The 12,380-nt window shown below is 45.5% G+C and overlaps 1 protein-coding gene across 3 annotated transcripts in view; it reads left to right on the top strand.

The window, feature by feature from the left end:
- The window catches only part of SRGAP3 (SLIT-ROBO Rho GTPase activating protein 3), a 155,292-nt gene extending 145,326 nt beyond the window's left edge, over nucleotides 1-9,966 (top strand). For 2 of the 3 annotated variants that reach the window (XM_030205441.1, XM_030205439.1), the window contains exons 22-23: nucleotides 3,667-8,039; nucleotides 8,539-9,966. In XM_030205441.1, the coding sequence (XP_030061301.1) occupies nucleotides 3,667-4,086 (420 nt within the window). In that variant the 3' untranslated portion in view covers nucleotides 4,087-8,039; nucleotides 8,539-9,966. The remainder of the gene's footprint in view (nucleotides 1-3,666; nucleotides 8,040-8,538) is intronic. The other variant, XM_030205440.1, reaches the window with a different exon arrangement.
- The last annotated feature ends 2,414 nt before the right edge of the window (nucleotides 9,967-12,380 follow it).

Genomic DNA, 12,380 nt, shown 5'->3' with positions numbered 1-12,380 from the left:
GTTTCCTCAGGAAGGCAGGAATTTGAGGTAGGAAAGTCCGCTGGTACAAACGTGAATTTTGACAGGAATTTAGGATGGGAAGGTTTGTTAGTAACATAGTAACATAGTAGATGACGGCAGAAAAAGACCTGCATGGTCCATCCAGTCTGCCCAACAAGATAAACTCATATGTGTATACCTTACCTTGATTTGTACCTGCCTTTGTCAGGGCACAGACCGTACAAGTCTGCCCAGCAGTATTTCCCGCCTCCCAACCACCAGTCCCGCCTCCCATCACTGGCTCTGGCACAGACCGTATAAGTCTGCCCTCCACTATCCTCGCCTCCCAACCACCAACCTCTCTTCCCCCACCTGCTCCGCCACCCAATTTTGGCTAAGCTTCTGAGGATCCATTCCTACTGCACAGGATTCCTTTATGCATATCCCACGCATATTTGAATTCCATTACCGTTTTCATCTCCACCACCTCCCGCGGGAGGGCATTCCAAGCATCCACCACCCTCTCCGTGAAAAAATACTTCCTGACATCTTTTTTGATACTGCCCCCCTTCAATCTCATTTCATGTCCTCTCGTTCTACCGCCTTCCCATCTCCGGAAAATATTTTTTTGCGGATTAATACCTTTCAAGTATTTGAATGTCTGTATCATATCACCCCTGTTCCTCCTTTCCTCCAGGGTATACATGTTCAGGTCAGCAAGTCTCTGCTCATACGTCTTGGAACGCAAATCCCATACCATTCTCGTAGCTTTTCTTTGCACCACTTCCATTTTTTTAACATCCTTTGCAAGGTACGGCCTCCAAATCTGAACACAATACTCCAGGTGGGGCCTCACCAACGACTTGTACAGGGGCATCAACACTTCCTTTCTTCTGCTGATCACACCTCTCTCTATACAGCCTAGCAACCTTCTCGCTACGGCCACCGCCTTGTCATACTGTTTCATCGCCTTCAGATCCTCGGATACTATCACCCCAAGATCCCTCTCCCCCTCAGTACCTATCAGACTCTCACCGCCTAACACATAAGTCTCTCGTGAGTTTCTACTCCCTAAATGCATCACTTTGCATTTCTTCGCATTGAATTTTAATTGCCAAACCTTAGACCATTCTTCTAGCTTCCTCAGATCCTTTTTCATGCTTTCCACTCCCTCCCGGGTGTCCACTCTGTTGCAAATCTTAGTATCATCCGCAAATAGGCAAACTTTACCTTCTAACCCTTCGGCAATGTCACTCACAAATATATTGAACAGAATCGGCCCCAGCCCTGATCCCTGAGGCACTCCACTACTCACCTTTCCCTCCTCCGAGCGAACTCCATTTACCACCACCCTCTGTCGTCTGTCCGTCAACCAGTTCCTAATCCAGTTCACCACTTCGGGACCTATCTTCAGCCCATCTAGTTTATTTAAGAGCCTCCTGTGGGGAACCGTGTCAAAAGCTTTGCTAAAATCTAAGTAGATTACGTCTATAGCACGTCGATGATTCAATTCTCCAGTTACCCAATCAAAGAATTCAATGAGATTCGTTTGGCACAATTTCCCTCTGCTAAAACCATGTTGTCTCGGATCTTGCAACTTATTGGCTTCCAGGAAATTCACTATCCTTTCCTTCAGCATCGCTTCCATTACTTTTCCAATAACCGAAGTGAGGCTTACCGGCCTGTAGTTTCCAGCTTCTTCCCTATCACCACTTTTGTGAAGAGAGACCACCTCCACCGTTCTCCAGTCCCTCGGAACCTCTCCCATCTCCAAGGATTTATTAAACAAATCTTTAAGAGGACCCGCCAGAACCTCTCTGAGCTCCCGCAATATTCTGGGGTGGATCCCGTCCGGTCCCATGGCTTTGTCCACCTTCACACATTTAAATTTCCTTCCTCAATTTCCCATCAAAATCTGCCACCTTTCTGAGGAAACTGCCCACCTCAAACCCTAACCAATCATAAAGACAAATTACAGACCTTATAGCCTACCTTCAAAAAAGCCACAGCATAACAGCTGAAACATTGATTCCACTACTTGGACGTGACACGACCCAGACAACTGCAACACTCATGACACCAGCTGCGGAAGCCGAGAACAAGGTGCATCAGTCCAAATTCAAGGGGTGTTTTTAAAGGTGTATTTTGCATCAGGTGATAGAGCTTATCGTTGAGGGGCAGTCTGTCTGTATGTCTGTCCATCTGTTTGCATCCAGGACTCTCATCAATAAGATACAGAATTGCTTGCCAGGCCATAGAAAAACAGAGAATAATGTACATAAGTACATAAGTAATGCCACACTGGGAAAGACCAAGGGTCCATCGAGCCCAGCATCCTGTCCACGACAGCGGCCAATCCAGGCCAATGGCACCTGGCAAGCTTCCCAAACGTACAAACATTCTATACATGTTATTCCTGGAATTGTGGATTTTTCCCAAGTCCATTTAGTAATGTAGGCAGATAAAGACCATGTGGCCTACCCAGTCTGCCCATCCATGTCATCTACTCTCCCTGTCACTCCCTTACAGATACTATGGACTTGTCCCAAGCTCTCTTGAACTCAGATACTGTTTTCCTCTCCACCACTTCCACCGGGAGGCCGTTCCACAAATTCACCACCCTTTCTGTAAAGTATTTCCTCAGTTTAAGACTGAGTGAGGATTGTTTGTTGAGAATCCTGATAGTGAAAGGGGTACATGGAAAGCGATGGAGGACAAGGATGGTTTCAGTGATGCCACCCAGCCTGGAACAGCAGGCTTAGGGATGCAAGGTTGGAACTGAGTTATAAAAACGTTTCCATCTGATGAATCCGAGTAAATTTATCTTGATTAGTGAGGAGAGGTACGGTAGTGAAGACTTTAATTATGTGGCAATGTGTTATTTATCTGTCAATACTGAGCTGGGAGCAGTCAGTAGTTTTTTTTAAGTGCTGACCGTCATCAGTTAAATTAGCCCCAGATATTGAATGTCGGGCTATGGCCGGGCATCAGCATTGATTATCTGGGGCTATGTAGATATGAACTGGCCCAGTGGTTTCTTATGTGAGTTTCAGCCAAAATTCAGGCTGGATATCTGCAGAGACCTGCATAAGAAGATATCAGATCTTCCTCCCCACCCCCCAGAACCCCTTTCCAATTCTGATCCTCCCTCCTGGACCTGACCCCAACAATAGAAGCCCCACCCCCCACATGACATGACCCCCCCATTCTAACTCCCCCCCCAGACTAGTTCTCTAACAATAGAAGCCCCCACCCCACATGACACAGCTCCCCACATTCTGATCCCCCTCCAGGATCCACCCCCAACATAGAAGCCCCCCACCTCCCAGTAGACCCTCCTGAGGCTTACCTGACCATTCCTGGTGGTCCAGTGAGTAAGGTGGGCAGGAGAAACCTCTCTTGCTCATGATGCAAGATTGCTGCCACAGTCTTAGTGGTAGTCTCATGGTATTACCACCTGATATTGTGTGTGGGAGCTGTGAGAGCAGTAGAGTCATGTGGCCAAAGTTAGCACTTAATATTGCCAGCACCCACATAACTGCCAACCTTCCCTAACTCCACCCCCAGACCTACCCGGTTCAAGATGGTCATTAAGAGCTGACATTCATTACTGCAAAACCCAACAACAATCAGTCTAGAACAAAGTGTTTCTCCTGATCCCTTCCTACCTTTTTGTCTGGGTTGCAGGACATCGAGAAGACGATGAGCACAGCTCTGAATGAGTTGCGTGAGCTGGAGAGACAGAATACTGTGAAGCAGGCCCCAGATGTCGTGCTGGACACCCTGGAGCCTCTGAAAAATCCCCAGGTGGGGCCAGGAAACTCGGAGCCCGCCAGCCCCCTTCACACCATTATGATACGGGACCCTGACGCCGTCATGAGGCGTAGCAGCAGCTCCTGCACAGAAATGATGACCACTTTCAAGCCAGCCCTCTCCGCGAGGCTGGCAGGTGCTCAGCTTAGACCCCCACCCATGAGGCCAGTCAGACCAATGACGCAGCACCGATCCGGCAGCAGCAGCAGCAGCTCAGGGGTGGGCAGCCCAGCAGTGACCCCCACGGAAAAGATTTTCCCCAGTAATTCCTCTGATAAATCAGGGACTATGTAGCTGGTGTCCAGGCAGTGGATACGTAACCAATGCTCTGATCTAAAGTGTTTACGAACTAATGAGTCGGTCTCCCAGGGAGGCCTAGTGTTACTTCTGTAGGAACACGTGAGCAGAAACATTTCATAAGCTGGAAGTAAAAACTGTATCGTGGTATAATATGGTTCTATATATTTTCACTGGAATGTATACCATATATATATATATATATATATGTGTGTGTGTGTGTGTGTGTATGTGCGTGTGAGTGCATGTGTGTATGTATGGATACATACATACATACATACATATATATATAATATATATAAAACAAAATGATTACCGATTCCTTTTTAGTTACCTCCGAAATGAGCCCTCCAGCATCCTGCGTGTTGACTTACCTGGGGAGGGAGGAAGCGTAGTTGGAAAGGGGCAGATGGTCTGCATTACCTGTATATCGAGCAATACCAGACCAACACCCAAGACTTGATGCACTGGTTGAGCTCTGCTCAGATTCTTCACTGTTGGAAAGTTTGGAAGGTTGTTCAGTTCACCCAGACTCCATCGCTCTTCGTGACAGAATAGTGAAAGTATGAAACTACAGCCCTATGGTTCCCTGGCAGTATGGTGCAGCACGATGCAGGGCATCTAGACATGTGGACAGTGGTTTTCTGTTTACAAGTAGTTAAGGAGCTGATTACCCTGCCGTACAGCATAGCACAGTTGTGCGGTTAGATTCTTTCTTTCCCACTCTACAAATTACTACACGTGATTGAAAACTGTGAAATCTCCTTTATGTAACAGGCAGTTTGAGTGCACGGTGTCCCACTGTGAGTAAAGCATCCTGGGATGCAGCCCTTGGGTTTATTTGGCAGCGGGTGGAGGCAATCGTCCTCAGGAGCCCCACGCTCATAGCTGTTTCTTGGATCTGTGTGTGGGGTCGTGGTTCTCTGCACGTGTTTTCTGTCACAGAATAGCATGGGTTGGATTTATGTAAAATGCTTTAGCTTAAATCTCTTTATTAACAAAATATGATGACAGCTGGTGCAGCTCATAGAAAGGTACAATAATGTTTTAACATTTTCAATAGTTTCCAACCCTGTAGCCCCTTCCTCTTTATCCACTTATTCCTTCTTCCTCTACCACTCACCCCCACTTCCCACCCCGCAGTGATGGCCCACTCCATTAAAAATCAAATAACAAGCCAATTAGCGCCAAAATAATTGGGCCCTGGAAATCAATTATTGGTGCTAATTGGCCTTCATTAAACGCTGAGGGTTCTTTTTGCAAAGTTGCGGTAGTGTTTTTAATGTGCGCTAATGATTAGCATGGTAAATGCTAGAGACACCCATAGGAATATATAGGCGTCTCTAGCATTTAATGCACATGCTAAAACGCTAGCACACCTTTGTAAAAGGACCCCTGTGTGCATAAATATGCGCAGATCAAAGAAGAGGGCAGAATCCATTTGAGGGTCATGAGTGGATCACTTATGTTCCTTTATCTCCTGTGTGTGGTTATAGAGTGAAGGGGGATCTGTGCAGATTTACATCAAGGTTTCATTGCTGTAAGTGGTAGCGCATAAATGTAGCCGCAGTTCCCGGCCATCGCGATACCTAACTTTGAGCGCCATTTATAAATAACACTTACGCATTTTTGTCAGCGCTATTTATAAAATTGTCTTACTCTCTGCGGCACTGGTTGTCTTTGTTGGAATCTGCTTGGGCCAGGGAGAAGGCAGGTTATGAGATTGAGACTGAGAATCCCAAGAGCAGAGAACAGCTTAGAGGGATGTGGGACACCAGCCCTTTAGGGTGTGACCACCAGCCATTTTTCTTCCGGACCTGGCTATGTGAATCCTGCTTCCTGGGCACATCCACAGATCCTTTAAAAATGCCACATGCTGTTTGTTCTCAGTTTCTGAACGGTTGTGGGGTTATTCATGTGGCAGTGACGGAGCTGCTTGTTGAATAAGCTTTTCTGAATAGTTTGGCTAGAATGGGGGCGCCTTTCATAACCTCTCTGTTCCTGTATTTCCTATTCTACAATTGCTGCCCTTTCTGTCCTCCCTGAAATGTGTAGAATTCTTTAATGCTAAGGATTAAAATGTTGGAAATCACACCTGCAGGGATAATGAGTTTCAAGTGACCTGCTGCTTCTTTCGGACACTTTTGGCCCTCTCTCTCCAACCACCTTATAGGGTCTATTGGATTTCAGAAGCTATATACAGCCCTTCTTTGGGTGATTCTTGTGTTGGGCCAGTTAAAAAAGTATCTCAGTCCATACAAAGCCCAGCGGAGGATCAGACAGCTGCCAGCCACACAGGCATCACAGGGCATGTACAGGTGTCATCTGAACAATCTCATTCTGTGATTACTTTGCTGAATTCTGCACCAGGGCAGTCCCAGTCATGTGAGGGAGACAGGGCATGAACTGGTGTATCAGAGAAGCAGTGGGGAACTCCGAGAGAGACTAGGATTGCATGAAAGCATCCTTACAACATCCCTACACAAGGTGGCGCTGTACAGCCCTGGGATAGATTGCCGTTGTAGTGCTAGACAACATTAGATGATCAGAATAACTTTAAGGAAAGCTTCGTAATACCTTTTTTTGGGGAGGGGGCATGGAGGTGTACAGTTCATGGAGCCTAGCACCCTCTCTTAGAGGGTGTCAGTCTAACCAAGGAGAAGCACATGATGAGAGAGGAAAGAGCTTTCTTATGATGCTGAAATATTGTATTGTTGGGCTTATAAGGACCCCCCCCTCCAAAAAAAAACAAAACCCCCCAAAAACAAATAAAAATATGGACAATGCTCTGGGAAGCCGTCCATAATTCTCACAAGACGCACAATAAGAAGACCTTGGAGTTTGCCGTTTCGGAGAGGTCAGGAAACAGATATAAGACATCTCATGGGACCGCAGGTCCACCAGTGTCTTGGTCTTCAGGTCCAGTACAACTGCCTGTATTACTAACAGTCCCTTTGTCCTTACCTGGATCTTGCCTGTTCTGTTTTGTAAATAAATGTACTTTACAGATATCTCTTTCTATTTCTGCCTTAATGTAAGGTGTAAAACAAAAGGTACGAAATAAGAGCCAGCTGGTACTGCTTGCTAAATTGTGCCCCCTTTCAGCTTTTCAGTGTCCATCCCAAGGTATGGAGTTCTCTGACTGTGTTACCTACCCTACCAAGACCACAGCTCCCCCTATATGTGGCACTGTTACCCACCACCACCAAAGATCACAGCGCCTCCTGTATGTGGAGTGGAGGAGTAGTTTAATGGTTAGTGGAGCAGGGTAAGAACCAGGGAAGCCTGATTCAAATCCTACCGAAGCTTCTTGTGATCTTGGGCAAGTCACTTAATCCTCCATTACCTCAGGTACAAACTTAGTTTGTGAACCCTCTAGGAACAGGGAAATACCTGAATGTAATTTACCTGGAGCTTCAACTGAAAAAAGCCTGAGCTAAACTCAAAATTATTTCCCTTCCATGGGGTTAATACTCTTGTGCTTGAGGTCAGGACACTGCTGTGTGGGTCAGCCAATCTGGTACCGTGCAGAGGACAGCAGTCAGGTACTGGGAAAGCACAATGTCCCCTGTACAGCCAGAACCAGCGGTGTGCTGTGGGTATGTTGTAAGGCCATCTTGCCATCATGGCTCTTCCAGAGGTCTACAGTGATCTCCAGACAGTCTCTCAGAAATAAGTACTTGAAGGGTTAAGCAATGGAAAGGCTTTTCATTTTTGGAGAAGGGGGAAGGGATTGGAGGCATTTGGGTGCTGCTGAGTAAACTGTTCTGGGAATGCACCAGCTGTGGAGCACACGTCCTATGTACTCGGTGTTGGACATTGGATCTTGAGTTCCCAGATGCTGCTTTTTCTTTCCTGGGAGAACACTATGCTGCTGCTCTCTTCACATTTTCTTTCTCTGTCAGTTTGCTTGCTCTTACCTTTAAGTGTCTTTCCAATGTCCTTTCAGAGTTTACATAAGTATTGCCATACTGGGAAAGACCAAAGGTCCATCAAGCCCAACATCTTGTTTCCAACAGTGGCCAATCCACGTCTCAAATACCTGGCAAGATCCCAAAAAAGTACAAAACATTTTATACTGCTTATCCCAGAAATAGTGGATTTTCCCAAGTCCATTTAATAATGGTCTATGGACTTTTCCTTTAGGAAGCCGTCCAAACCTGTTTTAAACTCCGCTAAGCTAAGTGCCCCTACCACATTCTCTGGCAACAAATTCCAGAGCCCAATTACAGGTTGAGTGAAGAAAAAGTTTCTCCGATTCGTTTTAAATTTACTACATTGTAGCTTCATCGCATGCCCCCTAGTCCTAGTATTTTTGGAAAGCGTAAACAGACGCTTCACATCTACCCGTTCAACTCCACTCATTATTTTATAGACCTCTATCATATTTCCCCTCAGCCGCCTTTTCTCCAAGCTGAAGAGCCTAGACACGTTAGCCTTTCCTCATAGCCTTTCTTTGTCCACTTTGGGTGTATGGCTGGCGGAAAACCAAAGTGAGACCCAGCTAAAGCTCAGTGCAGAGATTTACTGATGCTGGCATTTATTCATTTATTGCCCTTCAGATGCAAATTAATTATATCACTTAAAAAGTGCTCCTGTTTGCACTTTGGAGGGGAGCAGAGCTGCTAAAATGCACAGAGGCCTTACAATTATATATTAACCTGCATGGACTCTATATAATGGAATAGAATTAAGTGTTAAAGTACCACCAGGGAGTCATTCTATACATGTGGTATTGTATTGAGTTTCCAGTAAAAGTGACATTTTTGGGAAGGGACAAAAAGAAGGGCCAGGGCAGATTTGGGAGATGCAGAAGTATAGCCAAGTCTTTCCTTGATTAGGTTTGTGGAGGGTGCAGGGCAGTGTCCATATCCAGCCCACTCCAAATACTTGTACATTTCTCCCATTGTAGCATATTTACTTTCAGTTAGGTAAGGAACTTGCATGATGCTAAATTGTACTGCTGAGCCATTAAAAAGGGTTGTTTGGTGCTGGTTTATAATTCAGCTGTGCTAGCAAGAGAGGGCAGTAGAACTGGTACAAGTTTATGATAACAAACAGCACAGCAGTGCTGCTGAGGTTTGAATAGGTCTGTGACAATGAGAATGAAAATTTCCTGATTGTTTGAACCTTGTTAAACTAGTGTTGAGGTAACCGTATCCATGTGAAGAGAATACAGGTGAAAGTCCTTCTAACATACCCACACCCCTGAATATCTTTCCTATGTGACTCCAGGTTTGTAGGGATAGGGACAAGCCAGTTCAGCTTTAAAATTCGCCTGTCATTGCATTAATGCACGTCTGGTTTTCTCAGGGAAATCAGAATTTCAAGTCCTTACACGTTGTAGAGATAAAGTAGAATTTGCTCAGCCTGATTCTGGCTGGGAACCCACCATTGTAAAAAGTAACTCTGCTAAGTGCTGAGCCACGGACAGAGTTGCCTGGGAGCTGGGAGCCCTTCCAGCCCTGTGCCATCTGCTCTCTTAGTCGGGTGCACGTTGGTACCCTGTGATGTTCCTTCCCTACAGCACCTAATCCTGAGTCCTCTGCTGACACCTTGATGGCTGTTTGCGCTTTCTTAGACCCAGTAACAAGCAGACTCCTGGAGTATCTAACGAAACCGCCATGTTCCTGTGTCCACGGCGTGGCTGCAGCAGACCCCCTGCTCTTCTGGGCTGTTTCTCGTTGACATGAGGACAGGTTTTTCTTATGTACTGCTTGATGTCATGGCTGTGCACATGCTTTCTGTCTTGTATTAATAACACCTTTTCAGTTACACATATTAGGTTGAATCTTATGTATGCTGATGATGCCATGTAGATCAAAACCACTGGTTGGATCCAGAATCCTGTGAATAAAAGTGTAAATTTTCTCAGAATATTATAGTCATGATTTTGAATCATTGCACATGTGATCATGTATGAATAGAGGGGCTCTTCAGCTGCACCATTCTGAACACAGAGGTCACACTCTGTCCACTTTCCAAGGACTTAAACGCTACAAATCAGCATTTTCATTACTTCTAAGATGGAGAAAAGGAATCGGATCCAGAGAGCACTGGATGGCAAGGGGGATGGAGTTTATCACCTCTAGGACTGGAGGGCTCAGGGATGGACACAGGGATAAAGAGCCTGTCACCATTGGGATCAGGGGATGGACACGGGGATAAAGAGCCTGTCATCTCTATGACTGGAGGGTTCAGGGGATAGACACAGGGATACAGAGACTGTTACCTCTGGGATTAGGGTATGGACACAGGGAACAGAGCCTGTCACCTCAAGGGATGGACACAGGGATACAGAGCCTGTCACCTCTAGGACTGGAGGGTTCAGGGGATGGACACGGGGGATACAGAGCCTGACACCTCTAGGACTGGAGGGCTCAGGGATGGACACAGGGATAAAGAGATGGTCACCATTGGGATCAGGGGATGGACACGGGGATAAAGAGCCTGTCATCTCTATGACTGGAGGGTTCAGGGGATAGACACAGGGATACAGAGACTGTCACCTCTGGGATCAGGGTATGGACACAGGGAGAGAGAGCCTGTCACCTCTAGGACTGGAAGGCTTAGGGGATGGACACGGGAATACAGAGCCTGTCATCTCTAGGACTGGAGGGTTCAGGGGATGGACACAGGGAAAGAGAGCCTGTCACCTCTAGGACTGGAGGGCTCAGGGGATGGACACAGGGAAAGAGAGCCTGTCACCTCTAGGACTGGAGGGTTCAGGGGATGGACATGGGGATACAGAGCCTGTCACCTCTAGGACTGGAGGGCTTAGGGGATGGACATGGGGATACAGAGCCTGTCACCTCTAGGACTGGAGGGCTCAAGGGATGGACACAGGGATAAAGAGCCTGTTACCACTGGAATTAGGGAATGGACACGGGGAAAGAGAGCCTGTCACCACTAGGACTGGAGAGCTTAGGGAATGGACACGGGGATACAGAGCTTGTCATCTCTAGGACTGGAGGGTTCAGGGGATGGGCACAAGGATACAGAGCCTGTTACTTCTAGAATTTCAGGTCTCAGTGGAGGGGGTGCAGAAGTGTATTTCCTTATAATCCATAGTTTAAAAAATTAAACATAGGACTTTACTTAATAAATTGCTTCGGCATAAATGAGGAAAATGTCCTTTTTGAATAAAGCCTATAGTTTGTTAGGATGAAATAAGAGCAGAGATCCTTCATGTCCAGACTTCTCTCTATCACATTTGCCTATAATGATAGGTGAAGTTCCTATATGCAAATTGAGGACAACTTCTCCGTGTCTGTAGCCAGTTCAACAGTGCAATGTTTGTTTATTTATTTATTGCATTTGTATCCCACCTTTTCCCACCTATTTGTAGGCTCAAAGTGGCTTACAGAGTGTGGTTATGACATAATCATTTCGTGTTAACTGGTACATTTCTTATAGTTTGAATGTTGGTAATAGAAGATAAGCATAGTCGTTTCATGATGACAAGTACAATTTTTGCTGTTTAAAGATTGGGTGGGGGAGGATAGACGGGAAGTGTTAGGTAAGTTAGAGGTGAGCTGTGGTAATTGTGTGATTTGTTTAAGTAGTTTGTAGGCTATGTTTGTTTTCTTGACTTTATTTCATATACCGCCTTTCACAATGTATCAAAGCACTTTACAATAATCACACACCACAATAAAACGAAGTGACAGTGCTAAGGAGCTTATAGATAAAAAAAAACAACTAAATAAGCAAAACATCAAACAGAGAGAAATCTATAAGTCTAAGCGGTATGTGATATACTGTCTTTCCGTGGTACAATCAAAGCAGTTTTACATTCTTGTTATATGTAGGTACGTTCCCTGCCCCTTGTGGGCTCATGATCTGTTTTTGTACCTGGGACAATGGAGGGTTAAATGACTTGCCTAGGGTCACAAGAAGCTGCAGCCGGAAATGAACCCAGGGAAACACTGCTCTAACGGACATGTACTCTGTCTAGAATAGCTCTCAGCTTGCAAAATTTTCAGCGTCGATTAACCCTTTTATGATTTTTTTTCCTTTTGCATTTTCTAATGTGCTAAAGAGCTTCCTCGTAATATGGACATAATGTGTTCTGACATTTTCTTTTTCTTTTTTTCTATAATCTTCCATTTTCTTTAATACATTCCTCTGAGATGTAGTTAAGGTATTAAACATTTTTCTGAGAAGCTGGCTTCTGATCTGAAGTTTGCAGAGAGGATAGAAGGAAAAGGTTGCAGAGCATGACCAGAAGATCACTGCAATAGAGCAGCAACTGGGAAATACTGACTCTCAGATGGTTAAATAAATGGTTG

This window comes from Microcaecilia unicolor, chromosome 6 (assembly GCF_901765095.1).
Source record: "Microcaecilia unicolor chromosome 6, aMicUni1.1, whole genome shotgun sequence".
NCBI classification, from domain to species: domain Eukaryota; kingdom Metazoa; phylum Chordata; class Amphibia; order Gymnophiona; family Siphonopidae; genus Microcaecilia; species Microcaecilia unicolor.
This window is presented reverse-complemented; position numbering and strand designations above follow the sequence as displayed.